This window comes from Schistocerca piceifrons, chromosome 3 (genome assembly GCF_021461385.2).
Source record: "Schistocerca piceifrons isolate TAMUIC-IGC-003096 chromosome 3, iqSchPice1.1, whole genome shotgun sequence".
Taxonomy (NCBI): Eukaryota; Metazoa; Arthropoda; class Insecta; order Orthoptera; family Acrididae; genus Schistocerca; species Schistocerca piceifrons.
Genome location: NC_060140.1, coordinates 265,437,777 through 265,464,027, shown reverse-complemented (window position 1 = coordinate 265,464,027; position 26,251 = coordinate 265,437,777). Strand labels below are relative to the sequence as shown.

At 37.5% G+C, this 26,251-nt stretch overlaps 1 protein-coding gene across 1 annotated transcript in view; it reads left to right on the top strand.

Moving 5' to 3' along the window:
- The window catches only part of LOC124788576 (agrin-like), a 293,248-nt gene extending 268,564 nt beyond the window's left edge, over positions 1-24,684 (top strand). Inside the window, exons 22-26 of the mRNA XM_047255847.1 lie at positions 9,118-9,184; positions 13,198-13,335; positions 16,226-16,406; positions 16,710-16,842; positions 23,852-24,684. Of these exons, the coding sequence (XP_047111803.1) occupies positions 9,118-9,184; positions 13,198-13,335; positions 16,226-16,406; positions 16,710-16,842; positions 23,852-24,009 (677 nt within the window). The 3' untranslated portion in view covers positions 24,010-24,684. The remainder of the gene's footprint in view (positions 1-9,117; positions 9,185-13,197; positions 13,336-16,225; positions 16,407-16,709; positions 16,843-23,851) is intronic.
- Positions 24,685-26,251: the final 1,567 nt, after the last annotated feature.

Below are 26,251 nucleotides of genomic sequence, written 5' to 3'. Positions count from 1 at the left end.
CGTGATACATTTGGTGGTAGAAGTCAGCTCTACAACTAGAAGAGTGGTACACTGATATAGCTATTAGTTGTTGAGACTTCAAAAACTGCTTCCATACATAGAGAACTTATTATCTATCACTTCATATATTAAATTATTTGTTCCTTTGACAAAGACTGGAACACCACCCTGCTTCAGATTTGTTCTACAGTAACTTGTTGCTAATTTGTATCAATGAGGTACATTTAATTCTAGTCCACAGTGAATTAACCAGTGTTCATTTACTAGCAAAACATTGCAGTTTAATTCTTCCAACCAGTATTCCATTTCCATTTTTTTTGTGCCTGCATATTAATGTGCAAGAAAAAAAAAATGTCTTGCAATATTGTCTGGCTGTTGGACACACAAAATTCTTGACTATTGTCGTGTGGCTGCCCCAGGTGAAATGCATCAGATGACTTAAGCTGCACTTCCCTTGTGTGACTCACCATAAAAAAAACACTGGGGTTCCTTTCTTGTGCATGTCAGATGAGCTGTTTTTTCTGCTGGAAATGCTGATAGTGGAGGTGTTGGTGTTGTCTCTGCTGTGTTGTAAGAGTGCCAGTTTAAAATGATTTCGCTTTTGCGCATTTGAATCCTGTTGTTGACATTATTGTTCATATTTTTTATGAACAGTTTTTCTGTAGTCTATTAAGATGTAATCCATGCGATGATTGGAATCTTCAGCCAATGTTGCTACCATCAAGGATTTTTACAGTTCTGAAATGTTTATATAATATTGACATTTGTTCATTGGCAGCAGTAATTTCCTTGTTTACCCACAACCACAGTGTTAATTCATATCGGTGTGGGATATCCAGCATGAAGACATTTGTGTGCGTCAACTATTCTAAGCACTTTTTTAGTTGGAGAGGCAGGGTTCAATGTTTTAGATTAGGGATTCATGGCAAAGAAATTTTTCCATTCCAGGGTTTGGGAGAAGGAGAGTAGGTCTTTGAAAAGTCAAATATGGTTAATTTTGGGTGTAGAGCAAAAGATTTCAAATCCACCACCTCATTCCGCATATACCTTACTAACTTCATCCTAACACACAACTACTTCTCCTTTGAAGGGAAGGTATACAAACAAATCAGCTGTACAACCATGGGCACATGCATGGGACACTCCTATGCCAACCTGTTTATGGTCCACCTAGAGGAGACATTCCTAGCTCCCCCAAAATGCCTAACACCTGGTCTATTTCAGGTTCATCAACAACATATTCATGATCTGCGATCAGGGCCAAGATGCCCTGCCTCCATTTCTTCACAACCTCAACAGTCTCTCTCCCATCTGCTTCACCTGGTCCTCTCCAACCCAGCATGCCACCTTTCTGGACATCGACCTCCTCCTCTCTGATGGCTCCAGCCACACTTCTGTCCACATTAAACCCACTAAACAGCAACAGTATCTGCATTTTGACTTGCCCAGTATGCTGAAGGCTTCACCGAGGCCATCACAGAAGGGTACTATCCCCCAGATCGAGTCTGCAAACAGATCTCCCCTACCATTTTCCCACATACTCCCAAACCTCCCACCACTCCCCCAAGGCCCAGCTAAAAAAATGTGCCCTTCATCATCCAAATGCGCTCTGGACTGGATCAACTGAACCACATCCTTCATAAGCACTTTTATTACCTATTGTGATGCACTGTAGTGAGGGCATCCTATGAAAGATCCTTCCCATTGCTTCTAAAGTGGTGTTCCAGCACCCACCCAACCTCCACAACATCCTAGTCCATCCCTATGGCTATTCCAATCCCAACCCTGTGCCATAAGGTTCATATCCCTGTAAAAGACCCAGGTACAAGACCTGCCCAATTCATTCATCCAGCACTTCATATTGTAGTCCTGTCACTGGCTTATCCTACCCCATCATAGGCTGGGCCACCTGTGAAAACAGCCATGTCACATACCAGTTCTTCTGCAATTATTGCAAAGCTTTTTATATTGTTGTGACTACCAACCTGTTGTCCACTAGGATAAACAGCCACAACCAAACTGTGGCCAAGAGCAAAGTAAACGTTCCTACGATACAGCATGCAGCTGAACATGACATGCTTTATTTCAGAGGCTGCTGTGCCATCTAGATCCTCTCCTCCACCACCAGCTTTTCTGAACTGTGCAGATGGGAGTTATCTTCACAACACATTCTCCACTCCCGAAATTATCCCTGCCTCAACCTATGGTAACCCATTGCCCCATCCCATCCACCCAACAGTTTCCACTCCCACTGTCCTGTCACCTGCTCCCTATTCACATCCCCTCACCCTCATTGTGTGCACCCACCCATCTTTTCTTTTCCCTGTTCCTTTCATTTTCCACTCCACATTCCACCCCTTCCCCTCCTCCTAGTCCCTGTCCCACAGCGTTCTGATGCTGCGCCTGGTGACAGTCTTGTCGTGCCTCTGTCTAGACCCTGCACACTCCACTAGACAGTGCTCTTCTCTCCCTCATACATACCCTGCTGTCCCTTCTCCTTTCCTCACCCCCATCCCCACCCCTTCCAGATTGGTGCTTTCATTATGCATGACTCTTGCACCAAGCACATCAAATCCTTCACATCTGTGCCTGCCATCTGAAAACAAGTAATGGACTCTGTGAAACATTCTGTGTCATCCCATGCCCTTGGTCAAAGAATAGCAGCAGCTGAACTAGGGAGGTACCTTTCCTGCATAGGTTGCCATCTATGTCATAACACAAATGACTGCATTTGGAGTGGTGCTGTGACCAGGAACTACGGACTTTTGATGAATGGCATAGCATTATGTTCAGCTATGAAACAGAGTTTGCACTACTGCAGATGACCATCATTAGTGGCTATGGCGATGACCTCGAGAGAGAGGTTCCATTCTTTTAGTGTTTTGCGGAGGCACAGCAGCATTAACTTCTGACGGCATAATGTGGGAGGCCATCAGGTCTGATGGCTACTACTTGTTTAGGGAACTCTAATGGCACAACAGTACATCACAGACATCCTGTGTCCTCCTGTGTTACCTCTCATGTAACAGTTTTGTGGTGCCATTTTCAACATGTCAGTCCTCATTCACACATGGTACATGACTGTGTGAACTGTCTACATCATACTGAGGTACACCCATAGCCAGCAACATCTCCAGATCTGTCCCTGATAGAACAAGTGTGAGATCAGCTCTGATGTCAGCTTCATCTCAATACCAGTGTCCAAGGTATCGAGGACAACTTACAACAGTTGTGGGGCAATTTGCCTCAAGAGAGGGTACAATAGCTCCATGATACTTTCCCGATTGAATCAGTGCATGAATTAATTCCATTGGAGGTGCAACATTGTACTGATAAGTGGGTTTAGAATGCCAAATTCTATGTACACTCACATTTTTTAATTGCTGAAATAACACCACCTACCCTCTCAACTGATGAAGTTTCATTTTGTCTCCTGCTCTGTTTCTGGGTGCTTCACTTTTTTATCAGGCAGTGTAATGCACATACACCTGTGTGTATATGTATACTGTATTGTATAGCTGTGGAAAACGATATATGTGTGAAAGCTAGCAAATTTCTCAGTCTGGCTTCAGTTGCCAGAGACTGTGGTCATTTGTGTGAGAGTTGCATTTGGTGTGTGTGTGTGTGTGTGTGTGTGTGTGTGTGCGTGCGTGTGTGTGTGTGTGTGTGTGCGTGCGTGCGTGCGTGCGTGCACCCCTATCTGCAACTCACCATCTCTGCTATGTGGTGAGTAGCAGCTATCGTTTTTCATAATATTGTCAAATTTCTCAGCTTTGTTTATGTTTCTTTCAGCAACTCACTAATTTACTAGTTTTGTCCGAAAAGAAGAAGGGACCGGTTGGTAGGACATGTTCTGAGGCGTCAAGGTGTCACCAATTTAGCATTGGAGGGCATCATGGAGGGTAAAAATCGTAGACGGAGACCAAGAGTTGAATAGACCAAGCAGATTCAGAAGGATGTAGGTTGCAGTAAGTACTGGGAGATGAAGAAGCTTGCACAGGATAGAGTGGCATGTAGAGCTGCATCAAACCAGTCTCAGGATTGAAGACGACAACAACAACAACAACACTCTTTTGTCCTTAAATTACGTAAATGCCACCAGAACTTTTCATTACCATATTTATAGGAGCGATTGTTAATTAGAAGTTATTTCTGCTAATCCTTCATATTTCAAAAGTATATTCTTTTCTACCAGATTAAGTTAATATGAACTGCTCTTCTAACATGATTCTCAAAGGCTAACTTACATCCCTATATTCACTGCAGAAAGTCCAGGGTCATTTCTCTAAGTGTGTAAGGCTACTATGCATTAGCTCTTGCAATTCATAAAGAGTTAGGCAGCCTTGGACTCATATTAAAGAGGAGTAGTGTTAAAATTTCGGTTCATTTTCCCAAATTTATTTTGTCCCTCATCTCCTTAAATCTGTTAAGGTTAACGTCAGAATCATCACTTTGAAAAGATAACAGGTGATATCCTTCTCTATCCCTATCCTTTCTGAGCATGCTTTCCATCTCTCAGCTTTCTTGTCATCAGTGGTTCATTAAACCGTAATGTTCCTTATTTCTTGCCGTTCATGATAGTAGCATGTATTATGATGAAAGACATTCTACTTAACATCAGTTTTGTGTGTTTATGCCCTTTGGTTTTCACAGTTGCATCATTTTTTTGTGGTCCTTGGGCCTGACTTTGGTATTGATGTTCCCTTTCATTGAATGACAAATAGCTTTGTGTTGTCTCCTGTATGATATGGAGTGTTTCAAAGACAGTTCATCAGCTATAGAGATATATTACAAAACTTTCGAAAGCATTGCGTGCTTTACCTTTGTCAGTTGCATTTCATACACACTCTTCTAAATTTCATTTTTATAGCATTCAGCGCAGTCCTGTGAGCTCTGTATTTCTGTGATATGTCTGCTCCCATCCATCCTTGTTTATGTAGTTGATTTTTACAGTCATTCCTCCTCAGTTGTTTCTTCTTGTAGACAGAATAAGTATTACGGTACGTCTCTGTTGCAACTAAATTTTTATTATTGATTTACCAAATGTGTGTAATGTAATCATATTACGATCTGTGATCTAAAAAGAAATAAAATCCATGTTCAAAACTGTAAAAAATAAAAGGATAATTACTTCATTAGCTCTTTTCATAACAACCTTTTGAAGTTTATGGCTTTCAATGTAAAATAACTAAGTGATTTACTTCATACGTAACTGACAGGAAGAAAAGGGTCATATTAGGTACTTCATGTAGCTTTTATGATGAATCTCCTTCAGAGTGGGACAAATTATTATTGGTATTCCACAGTGTTCAATTCTAGGGCCACTCTGGTTCTTGCTATATATAAGTTACCTTCCCTCTTATGCTGACAAAATAGGAACAGTGCTCTTTGTTGATTATGCAGACATCATAATCAAGCCTAACTGTAAAAGAAGCCATAAATAAAATATTTAGAGTAATTATTGTTTGCCTCTCAGTAACTGGTCTGTCACCTACTTTTTAAGAAACACGGTTCTTTCAGTACTTCATAATGCAAAATAAATCATTAACAACAATACAACAGAGGGAAAGAAAATATGTAGAATCAATTTCCAAAATCCCTGGGTGTTCATACTGACAGAAGTAGAATTGAAAACGACATATTGTTAATCTCAAGCACTTGAGTTCAGTAGTGTTTGCTCTATGTATAATTGCCAATTTTGGCAATGAAAGCATTAGGAAGTTATCTTACTATGCAGACTTCCATTCATTTATGTCACATGGTATTATTTGAGGCAACACACACACACACACACACACACACACACACACACACAGTATTCATTGCACATAAATACACAGTAAACATATTTCGTGCCCATCCTCGAACTTTTTGCTGGTAACTGTTTAAAAAATTAGGCATGTTAACAACAGTTTCACAATACATTTATTCTCTTTCAAAGTTTATTATGAATAATAAGCACAGTTTGAAAATAATAAATAGCATGCATAAATATATAACTAGGAACAAAAGAAGCTAGCCACAACTTAACCGTTCTCTTGCACATGAATGAGCAAAGTATGCAGCCATAAAATTGTTTGATCACTTCCCTTGTGAATTACAGATGTTGGTAGATAATGAAAGTTTTAAAAACAAATTGAATTCATTTCTTCTTGACAGCACCTACTACATAGATGAATTTTTGAATAGACAGTATATTTGTGGTTGGGTTTCATTAACTAAATAATGTTGAAGATTAAGATCTAAAAATATTCATTTATGTAAATAGCCAGCAAGAAGCCATGTTTTACAAAGAAAATATATCTTACTTGAAAACAAGTTGATATGTTCCACATCATAGCAAGTTGTTGATAGTATAATAAAAAACAGAACTAAACTTTGCAATCCTCTGAAGAGCCTAACATGATTCTGTGAAACATATTTGGTAAAAACAATTAATTCAGGATTTCCAGTTATGTAACACACTCAGGAAGAATGAATGCCATTACTGAGATTTAGCACCTGTTGTGGATCAATCACATCCTCCCTATTCTTCTTACTAAAGTGGTCTCTGAATATCTCACATACTTCCTTTTGGTCACTCAGCAATTTTTCATTGTCTCTTATTATTAAGTTATTGCACACTGCGTTGTTGCTCCCCCCACTTTCCTTATTTACTATACTCCTTGCTGTTTTCCTAACATTACTAGATTGGCTCATCTGTTCTGCATATGTGCTTTTAATGTCTTAAGTGCTTCCCTGTAGGTTTTTCTACAGGCTTTGTATTTAGACTGGAAGTACTGCAGTTTGGGGTCTCTAAAAAAATATATATAAATCCTTCATATCATACTTTAAGGGGAGGTTTACTATCTTTGGCCCCAAAAAAGCATATTCATTGACAATTTTTTTTCTCTGGATGTGTTATAGATATCATTGTCAAATTTGGTCAAAATGTTTTTTCGACCGGAAATGTAAGAGTCAAGGCGGAAGTGCCGTTGGAATCAAACAAAATTTCAATGCAGATCTCCACGTGCGATGTGTCACAGGTCATCCAGCTCATCTGAAATCAAAATTGAGTTGACATTAGCCAAGTATATAAGATTCTTTAGAAGTTGTACCTCGATTAAGTTATTTGGACCATAGGAAAAAAAATGGCAGCCATTTGAAAAAAAAAAGGGTTTTTTTTTTCATCGATTTTTCGACTTCGTCAGCCAAATAAAAGTATTTATAGTTGATGGATCAGAATAAAAGTGGTAAAACTCCTAGATAATCTAGTTAGCTACATTGTAAACAAAGAATGATGCCAATTCATTCAGTAGATTTGAAGTTACCATACCGCGCGATAAAAATATAAGTCATTTCAAGAAAAACGCGTTTGAAGTTTTGACTACATATGAATGCAATATTAAGCAACTTACGTTCAATCTGCTCTTCTGGGTCCATAAACTAGTCCTTCCTCTTCCTCATAGAGGCCATTCTGCTCGATCTGAGCCATCCTGCACTGCTCCAGAGCCGCTCGTATGGCCGGTGACAAGCGGTTTTCGGCCGCTTGAATTCGGTGGTCGTCCGAATGCTTGGCGAACTGCGTCGAATAGTCCCAGGGTGACGTCCATCATTGTCATGGTCTTCATAATTGCTGAACACCCTTCGTTGAAGCTGCTCACTGCCAGGAAAATCGCAATCTCCACAGTCTTCACACCAGAATGCAAATGCTTGGGGGCTAACTTCCAAACACACGTGTTCAAACTTTCATTTGCATTTTGTGTTTTTCCTCCTAAGCACCAGTACAATACCTTGTCCTCTGAAAGAAAAAAACTGGTGCGTGAAAAAGGCCGATTTCAGGCAGGTGCATTTTTTGTTCTACCATGAATAACAAACATTTCTGTTCCGTATTTGAGAAAACCGTTTCAGGGGTGGATTCTAAACACTTTTATGGATCCAAAAATGAAATTTTAAAAAAATCGATTTTTTGAACCCAAAAGATAGTAAACCTTCCCTTAATTCTATCACGTCAGAGGGAATTTAAGGCTCTTGAAACTGCCAGTTTATGTGTGCAAGGGTGTCCTTTAATGTGTGACACCTTTTCTATAAAAGATAAATAGGTCACCGTGAGATAATATTTATTTATTTATATGAAGCTCTAGGACCAATAACTATGATCTGAACTGTGGTACTCAGCAGTTCTAATCACAAGGTCTTCCTTGCTGAAGTTTGTAATAACATGGTCCATACATACCTGAGAGACACGTCAGGCTTTTTGTTGTTGAAATCACATGGAAGTAATTATAGGACTGCAACATACCAGTATATCTAAGGTAAGTTACATTATTATTTAAGGAGGCGCTGTTCACATCCCTTACTATTATAGCCTGTTTATGAGGTTAGAATTTATCAATAAATTCCTCTAAATGACAAAAGAATTAGGAGTTCTGTACAGCTACCTATTATTAAACTGCTATTCTGAACTTTATTCTTACCGCAGATATTTCAAAAATCATCTCATATGAAAATTTCACTCTTTCATTTTCTGCAGGTCTGTCTCATTTCTGGCTCATTTTTATGTGGGTTAGATTTGAAATGGCAGTCATTGTGGAGCCCTTCCCTTGATTCTAAAACGTTTTCTTTGATCAAACTATGTATCATACAATCTGACTGTTCGGTGTACATTTTATTTTTCTTGGTTATAAGACACAGTTCTGATTGTCAGAGTTTTATCTAGTGATCAGTACAAATAAGTTATTTTCTTCCTGATTATTAACAGTATTTCCAGTGGCATTTGACACATTTCTTTTAAAGCAGTTATTTATAGTTTTGTTGCAATCCAAGTTTCTCATAAGATAAGAAGAGTGTCATTCACTGTTTCCTAGAACGTTCTCTCTCTCTCTCTCTCTCTCTCTCTCTCTCTCTCTCTCTATATATATATATATATATATATATATATATATATATATATATATATCTACTCCCTTCCTGCTCTCCGTCCTCTCTCTGATAGTGACTGGGAAGCATTGTGAAGCTTCTTCAATTACTTTGATGTTTTAAAGTGATTTATTTATGTAATTTTTAAATGTGGAGGAAATTTTATTACATATCCTGATATAACAACAAATGTAAACTTAGCTGTGATTTTCTTTACAGACACTGTAAAACCAGTGAAATTTGATGGCAGAAATTTCTTCAGCAGTCCTCTTAATATTAAGAAGGAGTGAGTATTATTACAATTGTATTTTTGTTTGTATGAGTATGTCACTTTTATTGTAACTCATTTCCAGTGAGGACTTATAAATATCTCATGTGATTCTAAAGACAAACGTTTTTTTAAAAAAATGAATAAAATTCAAATCATTTTACAACATTTGTTTCTTAACATTATCACTGACTTAATGAATTTGGATACATCTGCATTACATTACAATATTAAAGTGTTTTTCGTTTTAGTGTTTCGAATTACTGAGCAGTGTCAACTAACCTTGTTACCAGAGTAAACAAAACACACACACACACACACACACACACACACACACACACACACACTGTTCATACCGGACTCAAGAGTCCATTACCACAGCAGCGTATTTTCGCCATCTGTCCCTGTCTTGGGCTGTTTCCTTCCATTCACCTTCAATACCTAGGATCCTCAAATCAGCCTTCACATTGTCCTCCCATCTACACCTCGGTCTCCCCACAGGACGTTTTCCCTCTAAGTGCCCTACCAGTACTCTGTGCGATGCCCTGCCCTCATCCATTCGAGCTAGGTGATCCGCCCATCGCAGCCTACGTGATTCAGTAATACTGATTATGTCAGGGCTTCAATAGAGTTTGTGAACCTCTTCGTTAAGCAGTTTTTGCCACTCTCCGTGAATGTCATCCCTTTTTGCTCCGAAAATTTTCCTCAAAATTTTGTTTTCAAATACTCGAAATGGCTTTTCATTTTGCACAGTGAGAGACCAAGTCTCACACCCATACAGCATAACTGGTAGAATAATAGTTTTCTATATTCTAATCTTTAAATTCCTAGACAATATCCATGATGAAAGTAATCTATTCAGTGAGAAGTAGCACACATTTCCCGCCCATAATCTCTTCTTCATTTTGGATTCAATCTCATTTCTCAAAGTGATGTCCACACCTAGATACTTAAATGTGTTCACTTTTTCAAACTGCATATCTCCAACTCTTAACAGACATATAAAGCAAGAGAACAATAGGGGTGACCTGGATGAAATAGGTGTAGCAACTACACACACAAATGTGACTTTTGTGAAGGTTCTGCAGCACCATGACCAGCCCTGTGTTAACACTCCTTGAGATGCATAAACACAGAGGTGAGCAGGCTGCTGCTGATGGAAATGAAACTGCAAATGAGTGCAGTGGCTGTCGCTACAATTGGAAGATGTGGATATTCTAAATGTGGCCTACACCTGAATAAGATAGGGAAAGATAAATTGGCTGAGCTTCTTGCAGAAAATATATCTGGGCCACCATCACACAATGGCACGATCCCTGTGGTTACTCGTGTCACAGAGGTACCTTTTTTATTTTAGGATCAGCAGTTGGCCACCCTGTTAAGAAGGAAGTTACAAAACCAGAAGAGTCACACAAAATGTTTAATAATGCACAGAAAAGAAACATTAGCTTAGTTCATCAAAACATTAAAGTACAGAGTATAAGGTAGAAAGCTTCTTGCCTGTTTGAAAAATTTAGAAAGCTCTCAAAAGATAGATATTCTTTGCCTGTCTGAGCACCACATAACCACAGGGTTAGAGATGCTAAACATAAAAGATTACATTCTAGCATCTTACTCATGTAGAACTAATCTGGAGAAAGGAGATAGTGTTCCATGTATTAAGCTAGAACACAAGTTCAAAAACATTGAGACAAGTAGGGTTTACAGTGATCTGCACTTAGAAGTATGTGCTGGTGAATTAATACTCAAAAATAGTTCAGCTTTAATTGTTTATAGACCCAGCAGCAAATGCTCACTCTGATCATGATACACAGTAAGTTAGGATAAATGAGATAGTGTCTTACAGTATAGATGCTTCTCAGTGTATGAGAGTTAGAATAATTAATGACTCCTGAACAAATCTTTTCAAGAATATTTTACAAGAGATGACTTGGGATCAAATCTATAACGAACCAAATGCTGAATCAAATTCAATCTATTACATGATAAGTTCATATCATTATTTGAAAACAGCTTTCTGCATAGGCAAATCAGAAAGGACATTGACTGGCCATGTAAATACCACGAATCACGATAGGGATTAATGTATCATGTGGAATGAAAAAGGAATTGTATCTTCTGTCAAGAATGAGTAAAGATCCTGTGCAGTTGCACACTACAAAAACTACTCACAGTTACTAAGGAAACTTATTTTAAAAAATCAGTAAGTTGACATATCTTCATTCAATAATGTCAGTTGAATAATGTTCTGGACTAACTCATCTTTAATAAAGAAGTCTTCATAGCTTAAAAACATGCTCTATGAATAATATTTGGTGCTTACCCCCAGTCATGTTGTAGACATCTGTTTAAGGAGTTGGGCATTGTGATTACTGTTTCACAGTGACCCTTGTGAAGTATATTGTAAATAATCCACTGCAGTTCAAAGGAGCAATGATTTACATAATTACAATATCAGAAGGAAAAAAGATGTTCATTATTCCACATTAGTGTTGTCTTTAGTGCTTTAAGTGGTGCACAAGACTACAATTAAAATTTTTCTCACTTATCCAGAGAGATAAAATGTCTGACAGACAGCAAAGTAAAATTTCAAAACAGCTGAAAAAGTTTATCTTTGACAACTCCTTTTATTCCATAGAAGAATTTCTGTTATTGTAGTATGTAAAAGGTGGTGGGCAGGAATTCTAACTCACAAATACATATTTAATAATAATAATAATAATAATAATAATGGAAAAAAAACTTCTAAATTATCAGGATGTAGTCATATTTAGAAACTAATTTGCAATGTGAATGTAAAGATACTCATTCCATATCATTAAGATTTATCATACAAATGATCCATGGAAGATGAAACTAATTAACTAACTGAAAGTCAGTCTCAGAGTCTTTCATGATAACATTCTCAAATAAAATCATCTCAGTCCCTTCGAATAAAACGCTTTAACTTTTGGCAGCTGTCTTCACCAATACTTCCAGAGCTGGAACAGTGTTTCATTTATAGAGACATTATAGCAGTATCTGGAACCTTCCAGAGAGGGCTGGAGTGATGCATGTATAGGAAAGCGAGTTGGGTAGCTCAATGCAGCTCTGGCTTGCTGCATGACTGAGAGGTGTTGGGTTCAGGTGGCATGAAGTGCTAGCACTCCCACCTCCCTATAAGCATCAGGCATCCATCTTTGCTTCCCAAAGTTCACCCTCATGCCCTACTAATTATGTACTCTGGTCTCTGATGTAAGTGTTGGAATTTATTCTAATTTCATTCACCACTGTTATAATGGAATCCCAGTATCGTACTGCATGAGTCAAGACTCTCATCTTTTCAGATTGTATTTTGTGTCCATTCTTTAGGCAATGTTCAGCCACAGCTGAATTCTCATGTTTGCTTTGTTTAGTGTGTCGTGTGTGATGAGAACACCACTCAGCAACAGTGTGAATAGTTTGGCCTAAGTGGATGCTACCACATTCACAGGGGACTCCTTACACACTAGGCACAGGATCTACATCATCTTTAACAGGTTGTAACATATCTTGTATCTCGGAGGTGGGCTAGAACATTGACCTCTGTCCATGTCTCTGCAGACTGTACATGGGTTGAGACCAGTGTTCTGGCCCGCCTCTAAGATATGAGATGTGTTACGCCTCCATTAATGACAATATAGATATTTGAGTGCCAATGTGTAAAGTGTTCTTTGCACTCATTGACAGACTGGTCTATAGGCAGTTAGACAGGTAAACTATAATATAGTGTTGGTGTTCATTAGTTTTCAACACTGTCATTATGATTGTAGAAACACTTGTTCCATCAGCATTCCGTGGCAACAGAGCCTACATTGCAAGTACAAAACATTTGCAAAAGTGTCATGATAGTGTGCTGAAATTCGTATTGGCTATAAATTGCATACAGCCCAAGTGTTTCTTCATTGTTCACAATAAGTCATCAACATTTCAGTAGTACCCAAAAATGTCTCAATAGAGAAATGAAAGGTCATTGTCTTTAAATTTGTCATCACATACACTTTTTCTTCCAGCACCAATATTTCTGCCAGTTTTAATGATTCAAATGTGAATTTTGAGAAGATACAAGAAGAATCCCTCTTCATGGAGAATGAAACATTTTGGGAGCAAGATATGTACGATGAAAATGATGGACACCTTTTTCAGAAAAGGTAATGTAATTTAATCTTAACATTTTAATAATGATGGTACATGGAAACAGGAAATGTTTAAGTCACTAGAAAAAAATTAAGAAAAATGACAAAACTTTATTTGGGATCAAAAATATGCTCTGAAAGACTAGAAATTACATTTAGCATCTCTTTAAAAATTACATCAGTCGAATGCCATCCAATCTTACTATAGGTTTTCAGTACACTATTTCTGCAGAGGTAGAATGTGTCACTGGGGGTCCTGACAATTAATTCTGTCACTTGTGTCATGAGTTGAGCAAAAATATTTGGCATAGTCTGATATGAAAAAGCCAAAAGCCCAGAGACCAGGTTGACCTAGCAGTGATAGCACTCCTTGAAACAATGTGATCCTAAAATACATTATTCATTGCTGTCATACACTGTCTTGCCATGTGCAAAAATGGCTAAATATGCTAAATGCCAAGATTTTGGAATGTTTGAAGCCTATGAGCCAAATAATTGTCTCAAGCATGTTGATGTAATGTTCAGATATCACAGCAACAGTGGTGCTTCATTCACGCTCAAAAACATAAAGGCCCATCATATTGTGACACGATACTGCAAGCCATATTGTAACTTTGGCACTGTGTAATGGATACTGGTGGCTTTGAGCAGAATTATTTTGAGTCTATTAACTCAAGTTCTGTTTATTTGTGTAACTATTAAAAGATAATGGGCTTCACAGCACATTCAAAGATTTTACACTCAAGCACCAAAGAAACTGGTTTAGGCATGCACATTCAAATACAGTGATACGCAAACAGGCGGAATACGGCACTGAGGTCGGCAGCACCTATATAACACAACAAGTGTCATCATGTAAGGAGATAGGTGACAGAGAGAGTAGTCATCAAATATCAACAATTAATCTGTCTGCCCACTTTGCTGAGTGGTAAAGTGCTTGCCTACCATGCCACAGGCTCGGGTTTGATTCCCGGCTGGGTTGGAGATCTGTTACAATAACTGCTCTGAAATTGTTCTATTACTGTCAGTCTGTCATTATGTGTGGTAAACATACATACTGCACAACTCCAGTGCTTCATAGTCACTAAATTGTAAATTACTGCTATGCAAGGTTGATGCCCTTTCTCCACTTCTGCTATCATTGTCAAGTTATAATCATCTCCATCTTCAAATTATCTTGTTTCCTGTGCCACTCTGTTTTGTGTGGTTACCATATTGTGAATAATAATTCATAATACATATTGGAGAGTAGAGGTGGGATTTAAATGCTCACTATCATGGGAAAATTCTTGATGAAATGTCTCTGTTGTGCTCTTTGTCTATTCAGGCAAAACAATTGCATGACAAAGTTTCCTGCTAATTGAAAAATTTCAGTTTGATGAATTTTTTAGGACTGATGCCTTCATGTGTATAATAATTTCAAAGATGTAGGTTGTTATGTATGACACTTATAAACTATTATTTAACTGTAAAATATGTACACATAACATCATTAAAAAACACGTAGCCATCACATCATTTATAAATTGACTTGCCCCGTGTCTTATTGTACTTAGTACAAGAATTATGAAAAAGTGAGTCACGGATTATTAGTTTCACAAAATAAATTAAATCATTTGATTCAGTACACAGATTTAATAAGGAAGCAATGGAAAGTCCAGACTGGCATAATATTAAAATGTTTATAATGAAATTTTGAATCTGGTTTGCAACTACTTTCCTCAGCACTTTTGACAGAAATGGAAGTATAGGAATAGGATAACTGTTTCCCAAGTCTTCCCTCCAACCATTCTTGAACTTCAGCATACTTCAACGCATCGCAAAAGCACCCCTGATCAAAATATTGGTTGATTATTTAACTTAGTGGAGATTCAGTTATGTGATGTACTGCTATCCTGCAGAGCTTCTGCTTTTTAGTGGTAGTGTAACATTTCCCCCATACATGGCTTCTTGCTGAAATCCAGAGGGATTTACTTCACTCAGATCCCAGGGGGATTTACTTTACCCACTCCCATGTTGACATCCACCTTTGCTACATTTACGAAGAATTCATTAATATAAACTGATACTGGAGCTGGGTTTTCAGTATGACTCTCATCTAGTTTAATTACAAAAATGATAGTGTGGCACTGTCGGCCAGGAGTAGTTTGGCCACTGGGTGCAAGTCTTATTTCAGGTGATACCACGTTGGGCGACTTGCTCATTGGTGATGATGAGATGATGATGAGGACAACACAACAGACAGTCCATGGGTGGAGATCTCCAACCCAGCCAGGAATCAAACCCAGGCTTGTGGCATGGTGTGCAAGCACTTTACCACTCAGCTAAGTGAGCAGACAGATTAGGTGTAGATATTTCATGACTACTCCCTCTGTCACCTACCTCCTTACATGATGACAAGGATCAACAAAGCACACTATATTACAATATGTTTAAGCTGTCAGCAGTTTGTCTATTAAACATTAGTTTCTTCTTTCTTGCCTACATTTAACTATCATTACATGTTACACTTGTAGTTGTTTTGTAGCATAAATAAGGAATAAAGTATACAAATTTTTTAAAATTAGTGTTGATGGAATAGTCTGTGAGTTCTTGGAGAAACATAGACAAATTAATAACTTCAATTCACAGTATTAATGTTCCACAATAATACCCATTTAATAGTTTGTTATGAACTGGCTTTCAGCTTGTTAGCCCATTGTCAGATAACTGAAAGCTGGTTCATAATGAACTATTAAATAAGTGTTTTCTTCAGTTCTTTGAGTTATTTTATTGTTTTTGTGCTCTTAAATTTATTAAGAGGTAACTTTTATCATTAGGCTCTTTGCATTTGAAGCTTGTTCTATATTATTTTTCACAATGAAAAGTTGTAATTTGCATCTCATATTTTCAATTTACCTTTTAGTGTCACCATTGAACAAAGGCAAAGTTACGAAGTTGTATTTCGTACAGCGGAATCAAATAGCCTTCTCCTCTGGTTATCCAATGACTTCTCTTATGAATCTGATTTCTTCTCATTAATTATTTCTGATGGCTTTGTAGAACTTCATTTAACAGATGACAGAAAATTAGTTGCAAAATCTAAGGTAAGTATCTAAAATTTTATTTCTTTTATAATTTTAAAGAGAAGTTGAATATTTATTTACAAGTTATTAAGCTTATCATGACTTAATGATTTTTCTCATTGTTTTCCATTTATAAATTGAAACTGTAAGTGAAGATTTTAATTTAGAGAGGTACCTTATGGAAAAATAGGTTAATGCAATGCAGTGGTAAAGTCAGATCTTGTATAATATGTAGCACTTTAGGAACAATTTCAGCAGAGCTTGTCAGCTCTGCTATCATTTAAATTTTCTTTATAATCAGTGGTAAATGATATTGTATTGCAGGTGTATGTTAGTGATGGAACATGGCATACAGTAACTGCTCATTTGAGCTCTCTACAAGTTGACAGTGAGAATCCAGTACGTATTCAGTTCAACAGAACGTCTTTCCAGCCAGTATTCAGCACACTCTGGATTGGTAAATATTTAATGTTTGGTATATACAGTGAAGCCCCTTACTGACATTCCTTGAACTTGACAGAATCACTTACAACTTTGTATTAAACATAATGTTCTTCATACTTGCAACTATTGCTAAACTCTGTAAAATAATGGCATGTGCGTGTCAGGGAATAAATATTTCATCAGAGATGTTGAGTGTTTTCCCTGACTCCTGTAAAAGTAGACTTTGGAGAAACTAGTTATATGAATGTATATATGAAGTCTTCAAGGGTTGTCAGCCGAGTAGTGTCGTCAACTCGTAGCAATGATTCGATGGAATGCGTCTCCATCATGGACCTCTATCTTAATGCCAATAGCTGCCACCACCCTGCGCAGCGCAATTCTGTACTCAACACCTTAGTGCACAGGGCCAGGTCAATCTGCAATAAGGAAAGTTTGCCAGGAGAATTGCAACACCTCAAGGACACCTTCAAGAAAAATGGATACAGTGAGACACAGATAAGGAGAGCTCTGAAGACCGACCACAAGAAGAGAGAAGAGAGACCGGATGAAGAGGAAGCAATGGGCTGTGCATTCTTGCCATACGCAAGTCCTCAAAAGGTCAAGATCGCGAGAAATCTCAAGATACATAAAGTGAAGACCATTTTCCACACAGTGGGAAAAATCAAAGACCTTCTCGGTTCAACCAAGGACCCGCTAGATCTGACGGCACCTGGTGTGTGCAAGATCAGATGCGAATGTGGGATGCAATATATAGGACACATGCAACATTGCATCTCACAGCGCCACAATGAACACATCAGGCATGTATGCTTGGGTCAGACCAACAAATCTGCTGTGGTGGAACATAGTATTGATGAGAAGCACACCTTCAATTTCGAGGACACAAAGAAAGTATGCAGTCAAACGGATTTTGGGACTCTGTAATCAAAGAGTCCATAGAAATACGGTTACATGACAACCTAATCAACTGCGACAGTGGCTACCATCGCAGCACAGCCTGGGAACCTGCAATCAGGAAAGTCAGAGAAGAATGTTCTGTTCCACCAAGGGCCACAGACAGAGACGGACGCCGGGACACGAACCCAGCACACGCGTCCCCCCTTCCACCAGCCGCTCCAGGCACATCGGGCAATTCTGTGGGCACATGATTGGCCAGCGGCGGGAAGTGGAGAGTGGTCCAGTAGAGATATCAGCCTGTGACCAACAATATCCCGACACTTTACCTGAAGATAATGGAGACACATTCCATCGAAACGTTGCTACAAGACGACGATGCTCCTCGGCTGACAACCCATAAAGACTTCATATATGAAATTCACCGAGAAAGCCTGCACTCTCATATATAAATGGTTATGCACATGCATGTTTCTTGATTTGACTTAATACCACACCTACACTTATTATCAAAAGTAAAATTGTAAGGAGTATCAAGCAAAATTTGTGACTCAACTGAGGCTTTTTTGGTAGGGGATTCAAAGTGGTGCAAAGATTGGCAACTTGCTTTAAATGTTCAAAAATGTAAAGTAGTACACTTCACAAAATGAAAAAAAATATAGTATCTTATTGCTACAGTATCAACTAGTCTCAGCTGGGACCAGTAAACCCATACAAATAAATGTGTGTGACACTTTGTAGGGACATGAAATGGAACAATCACTTAGGCTCAGTCGTGGGTAAAGAAGATAGGGGACTTTGGTTTATTAGTAGAATTCTAGGGAAATGCAATCATCCTACAAAAGAGATTTCTTGTCATTCAGTCATATGACCCATGCTAGAATAATGATCAAGTATGTGGAAACTGCACGAAATATGACTAGCACAGGATACTGAGCATATGCAGAGAAGGACAGTAATTTGTTTGACCCATGGGAGCATGTTACAGCTATGTAGAAAGAACTGAACTGGTGCACACTTGAAGATAGATGTAAACCATCCCAAGAAAGCCTACTTACAAAGTTTAAAAAACGAGCTTTAAATGACAAGTCTATGAATGAACTACAGCCCCTACATATTGCTCCTTTCAGGATCATGGGGACCAGATTAGATTAGTTACAGCATGCACAGAGGTAAGTAAACACTCATTCTTCATGTGCTGCAATAAGTAAGACAGCTACCTTGAGTGTGTGGATCAACAGATGGATATAAGACAAAAGTGGGGAGAAAGCAACATTACTGACAACCAAACAGATAAGTGGAATGAAGACAGCACTGAAGAAGAAATTCATGTGTTTTTCTAGCACTGTTCTAGAAAAATATCTCTAGAGGGCATCCTTGGCAAAGTAAATTTATTTGTCTGTTAATACCAATTCTATCCTGCTTTAATGTGTCTATCTACAGCCAATATATTGGAAAATTTCTTTGTTTAACCTTGTAAAATGAATTACATAGGTATATTATGGGTCCATCAGTGCCAAATCTGTGGCTGCATTTCAAGTGCTAATTCACCTTTCTCCTTATTAACATAGAGTTATGGTCATATTTCAGGCTCATCAGTATATCTTTTTTATTTCATTGAAATTTCATTTTCCATTATTAGTATCACCTAATAAAGACAGAAAAATATATTAACTCTTCAGACTAAATTGCATAAATATACTGATAATTGCACACACACGGTTGAAATTAGTTTTTAAGCAGGGTTTGAATCCCAGCCTTTGTGCAGATCTTCATTCATCGCTTCAGTCTGTTTATATATCACAGATGTTTGATGTTGGAAAAGGTTTCTGTAGCCTTATAGTTTCATTTGGTAATTATATTAGTTATTTCTGTGGCAACACTCTTATGTGTACAGATTTTTTTGTGAACTTACAAACTTTTACTCAGAAGCATTGTAAGTAATATTTACTTTTTATTTATTTAGTCCTTCTAATCCTACCTGTATGGAATATATACAAGTATATTGGACATGATTAAGTCTTAACATAAAATACAATTTGTATTGCATTCCTAAGGACTAGATATTTAATTAATTTAGCAAAGAATATATACAACAAACATTAGAGACAACGTGGAAAGTAGAATATTCATAATGCTTATTTATTTTTGTTGTTTGGTTTCTAGGTCCTCTGTCAGACTGTAAAAGCAATGATCAATTAAATATGCCTTTAGCTCAGCCTTAAAACTACTGAATTTACTTATTGATTTAATATGGTTAGGCAGATTATTGTAAATTTTTATCCTAATATGTAGAGTGCCTTTTTGGCACAATGATGTTCTCACCTGTTTCATATGAAGATCAGATTTTTGTCTTGTATTGTATGCATGTATAGCTTCATTTTTTAATAAGATATCTGGGTGTCTATCAATATATTGTTTTATGAAAACTGATATTTCGTAGATAAAAATGCAAGGAAGAGGAAGAATTGAACTTTTTTTTTAATTATGGATCTGCATGATTTCCTATTGTTTACCTCTTCAATAATTCTTAATATTCTCTTTTGCATCCTGAAAAGTTTAATATGTGTTATTGCATTGCCCCAGAAGATTATGCCATTTTTAATTACAGAATGCACATAGGAGTAGTATACACTTAACATGCTGGCTTTGCTGCAACAACTTTTTAAGATCCTTATCACGTAGCAGGCATAGATTTCATTAAGAAATTGAAATATTGCACTCTCAGTTGAATAGCCTTTCCTGAAACCATGCTGTGAGAGAGAGAGAATTTTATGTTTATTTAGGAAATCAGACAATCTCTTAAAAATTTTTTGAAAAAACAGGCAGTAGGGCCTAAAAGGTCTTTAGGATTTCCGTTTTTGAGCAGTGGTTTCAGTTTTGCTGTTTTAAGCATGAAGGGAAGGTTCCTGGTGCCAGTGAGCTTTTGCACAAGTGTGTCAAGGGTTCAGCTAAGACAAGACAGCATTTTTTAATAATCGCATCTGTTATTCCATCAATTCCTCATGAGTACCCTGTTTTCGAGGTTTTTATAACTGATAAAATTTCTTCTGTATTTGTAGGTGAAAGGAACAATGATTTAGACATATTTCTTATGCTATTGTATGATGGATATGTTATTTTGTTGTGTTCTTCAAGTCCACTCGCCAACTGTTCACTTACGTTTGCTAAATATTTGTTGAAAGTCTCTGCAAGAAATCGTTTGTCCTTCATAACATAAGTTTATATTTTTATCCTGTTTGGTTTCACTTGCTGTTTGATTTTTTATAACTTCCCATACAGCTTTAGCATTTTTTTAAATTTTCAATGTATTTATCATTTGCCATTGTTTTAGCTTTCCTTACTACATTTTTGAGGATCCTCTTGTAATTCTTCAGGTATAAATGAAATTCATGAGACATGTTCTGTGTCTTTACTATACTGTGTAATCTTCTCTTCTTTGCATAAGAGATTCTAATACCTGTTGTAATCCATTTGTTCTTGTTGAAGTTAAGTTGACATTTTTGTTATTTTAATGGAAATGCAGCTTCAAAGTATGACATGAAGATTTCCATGAATTTTTCAAACTTTTTATTGGTATTTTCACAAGTATACACTTCATACCAGGTTTCTTCACTTAGTCTCTGTATAAAAACCTTTGTTTGTTACTGAATTTTCTTGTTTCTTTTACAAGTTCCTCTTTCTCATTTGTTTTGCTTGGGGTATGTAAAACAATAAACTGTGTATAGTGGTCACTGGAGCCAGTACTGAGCTTTCCAGCACAGAATTTGTGATTTACATTTGTGTTTATTAATATCTGCTGAATTGTGAGCTTATTGTTGATGTAACTCTTGTAGGAGAATCTATGGTGGCTTTTATGTTATATGTTCCCAGTAGGGCCATTACAGTTTGCTGGTCTTTTGAGATTTCTTGAAAATCAATATTAAAATCTCCCCATATGATCATTGTTTTGTTGAGGTTTTTCATGGTGTTTAAAGCTGCTTCTAGTTGATGACAGGAATCATTTAAGTACCCATCAGAGCTTCTATATACACAGATGATTATTAATTTTAATGCGGAGAGCTCAAATGCAGATACTTCAAAGACTTTCTCTTCAGCTAACAGTTCATTAGGTTTTATGTTACAATAATCAATACCAATTTTAACAAATACACATGACCCTCCATGACTAGATGTAGTTCTAGAGAATGATTATGAAAGAGTGAAGTCTGCAAGTTTTGTGACTGGCATTGCATCTTTAGGCAGCCAGTGTTCAGTTATACACATTACAGAAGCATTTTTTAACTCATCAGTAAATAAAATTTCGAGTTCACTTACTTTTGTTTTGCAATGATTGGACATTTTGATGAATCAGCATGAAATTAAAAGATTGTTTAGACTTTGGCATATTTAATTGATCATTTACCTTTATCTTGTCAGTAAAAAATCGTTCAGGTGTACCGGAGATACTACTTTTCTTTTCCCTAAATCACTTATTCTTCTAATATCATCTGCTGCAGAATTTTCTTCTGTGTCTAGCTCCCCTGTTAGTTGTTCAGCTGTTCTGGTTGTTGATCCTGCTGCTGATGATTTTGCTGCTGGTTTAGAACTGGGTCTGCAATTGGTGGAGCTGTTACTGCATTCATTGTTGTTGCTGTGACTGAATATTGAAGGCACCTTGTTTTTTCTTTCGTTATCGTTGATGTTGGTGACTGGCGTCTTGCTGGCATTGTTTCCTTTCCTTTGGATAATGGGGGGGGGGGGGGGGGGGGGGAGTCTAGGATGATTTTGCTTTTGAGTGTTTGATGTCTCTTGTTGATAATTTCTTTAATTTTTTGGACAGGCAGGTTTTTCCCCATGTTGTTAATGGAATCCATGTAATGTGTGGAATCTGTGCCCAATATTGTTAACATTTACAAGTTGTACATTTCTGAAATGTTTACAAAGAAATGAAATTTGGTGGTTGTCATTAATTATTTCTTTATTTATGCATGACCAAAATGGTAAGTCATGCCAATGTGGGATGTTCAGCACTAAAACATTTGTGTGTGTCAACTGTCCTAAGCACTTTTTTACTTTTTGTTGTAAGTTTCGTTTTTGTACATGGCATTTGACCCACCAAATAGCACAACAAAGTCTTCAGAGGATAAGTCAGCAAAGTCTGTGGATTGTACATACTTGAAAACTTCTGACATAGAAGCACCAGGATTTATGTAAGAGATTGTTTGTACACTGGATTGACCATTCAGAAGGCAAGCAAATCCATGACCATGACTGTCTGCCATAACTACTACTTTTTTTTTTTGTTCAGGTTTCTTTGCATGTTTAGAAGGGCCGCCAGCTTTATAGCCAAAACATTTAGTATCAGTGTTGAACAAACACTTGATATTTAAGTCACACAAGTGTTCAGGTCTAGCAGACTCTTTCTCTTTCATAATAGTAATTGAGTTGTTAAGCATTATTTCGGATGTATCACTCTGCGTATTTGTAGTTTCATATTCAGCTCGCAAATGAGTTTTATCATGTGCACAGTGTTTCTTATCTTGCGTGTTGATTGCACACGGAATCTGCTTGTGAACACGATATTAGTTTCATTTAATAAGCTTCATTGAGAATGTGGTATTTTGTGACTGGAAGCAGTAATTTAAAAAAAATTACTTTGTTTTTCACTTTGCCTGGAATTTCAAAGTTACCGTGAGGCAAGTTTGCTGTCAGTTCACACTTTTCAGATGTAAGTTTTTTTAGTTTGCTCATCAGCTTATTAATGTTTAGTTGCAGCTTACTTACACGATCATTTAACTTTCTGATTTCATCATTACAGTTCACGCACACACTGTTTTTATCGGTATAATTTTCACTTTTTTCGCATGAACACTACGTATATCAATACTAGCCACCATCTTTAAGTAAACATAGTAACTCACAGTCTACAAAATTATCAACTACATGTTTCTATCCATTTCATTGCATATGATAACTAAAATAAAACTGTGGCATTTCATGCAAAATTGCTAGTTCTTTGCAATAATTTGTATTAGAAAGTGTATGTGGGGCAGTATCAATGAAAACATATTTGTTTGCTATAGATAAATACTATTTTTATTTGAAACATATTTAAGATTGTGTATCATTTATCCTTCTGTCCTCAGGTGGTGCCGCTGTCCTTCCAGCTGGTCTTCCTGCTCCTTTCTATGTTGGGTTCAGAGGGTGCATCGATAGCATTAAAGTGTCCCAAGAACAGATTGAACTGCAGCACCTTCATAATAATACTGAAGAAATAGAGTTTTGTGATGAAAATGATGTATGACTGTGTGGCAGTTATAGCATGCATTATGCCTCTGAAGCACACAGTTCCCAAACAGTTGTCATTTTACTGCTGTTGTCCAAAAGCACATGACTTTCATGAGGCACTCAGAGATGATCTTGTCTTATTCTATATCATGATGCTCAGCTCACTTGCCTTCAGAATGTAATGTCTGATATTCAGACAACAAACAAACAACTCTCTTTTTGTCACTAAAAGAAGAAATCTTAAATAGTTGTTTCCTAGAAAGAAATTAATGTAAATGGACTGTAACTGCGTCTCATTATGGTGTTGTTTGGTGTGCACCATTGGAGGCACTTCAAAAGCAGAGCCTTCTGAAAGACATTTCAAAGAGTTAATCTTTTCAATTAAGCCACAGCAGTAACAAAATTTATGGACATTGTTGTTAGTATTACAACTGAAATAATGTGTAATTATATGCATATGGCAGTATCAATAGATACCATAGATGTTTGTTTTTGATGCTACATACTGCCACAAACTATTAAACAAGACTCTCGCATTAAATGATGCAGCATACTGGACATATCTGATTACACATTTTGCACCACAGATTGAGTAAGACCACAAAGTTGTGCATTAATCACTCAGATTTTATAAACTCCACAGATGTACAAAGTAAAAACAATTCTTAATAAAACGGTTCAATGGTTTTGATATATTTGTAGTTTACTGGACTATTTCCCTTTAAGTATCATGTTCCTACGCATCCTAACTGGGAGAGTTGATATTGTGATTAAAATACTGGACCTACACTTTGAAAGAGTGGGTTCAAACATCATCTTGGTACATCACCTAGAAAAAATAACAATGAAAACTCCAGGTTATAGTATCAACAATATTAGGAAAAGGATAGATTGTTATTCATCATAAAGGCAACATATTGAATTGCAGACAGGCACAACAAAAAGACTGTTGCAAGTTTAGGTTTTAGCCAAAGCCTTCTTCAGAAAAGCAAGCACACCTCATGTGCACATGACCAGCAACTTGAACCAGAATGGGGCTGTCACACAGAGCAGCAATCTGGAGTGGGGCAGGGAAGTGAGAGGGATAGCAGGGTACAGGTGAGGAGAGAGAAGAATACCATATGCACTAGATGGAGGCATGGGGGGTCGGGGGGGGGGGGGACTCTCACTGTCAGGCCCAGTGTCAGGAGGCTGAGGCTATGGGTGGGTGGGGGGTAGGGGAAGCAGGAAAGGAGAGGTGAGGAGCAGGGACAGGGAAAGATGTGTGCAACTGGCAAAGTGTGGCACACAATGAGAGTGAGAGAGCATGAACAGGAAGGATGTGATATGACAGAAGGGAAGGGAACTGATGGGTGGAGGGTGTGAGGACAGTAGGTTACTGTAGGTTGAGGCCGTGATAATTTTAGGAGCAGGGAATGTGTTGTAAGGATAACTCCTGTCTGTGCAGTTCAGTTAAGCGGATAGTGAAGGGGAGGACCTGCTTGTGAAGCAGCCATTGAAATCAAATGTGTTATGTTTAGTTGCATGTTGTGCCACAAGATAGTCTACCATGCTCTTTGCCACAGTTTGGTGGTGGCCGTTCATCCTGATGGACAGCTGGCTGGTAGTAGTCATACCAAAAGAAAAAGCTGTGCAATAACTGCAGCAGAGTTGGTATATGCCCTGGCTACTCTCAGAAGTGGCCCAGTGCCTCAGATGGTAGGATAAGCCTTTGACAGGACTGGAATAGGAAGTGCCGAGTGTATGGTTTGGGCAGGTCTTCCACCTCTGACTTCACCTAGTAAAGAGTAATGTGGAAACGAAGCTCTCATGTTAAGCTTTCATATTCCAGCAAATAAGAATTCCATAGCACAAACAAGCAGTGCACTTTAAAAAAACTCAGTCAGTATTCACCGCAGAATTTCTTGGCAATTGACTCCTGGATGATTTCTGATGAAATGCACAATGAAAATGTCTCGAAGCAGCTAAGCACAGTATGTTACATAAAGAGATTTCTTGAAAATTACTGACACAAACACTACCTGAGAAGAATTTATTTTCTTTTTTCATCAATGAATTTTAAGAATTACAAGCAGTACAAAATGGAACATCCTGCAAATCACTATACGGTGAAACAGGAATACTGCCCTTACCATCTACACCAACTTATAAATTATAGCCCTTCAACAAATTTTTCTGTTTGTATGTCAAGGCTAATATCAGGTACTACTGTAGGGATTTTGATACAGTTTTCTGTAATAAAGGGTGTCTCAAACTCT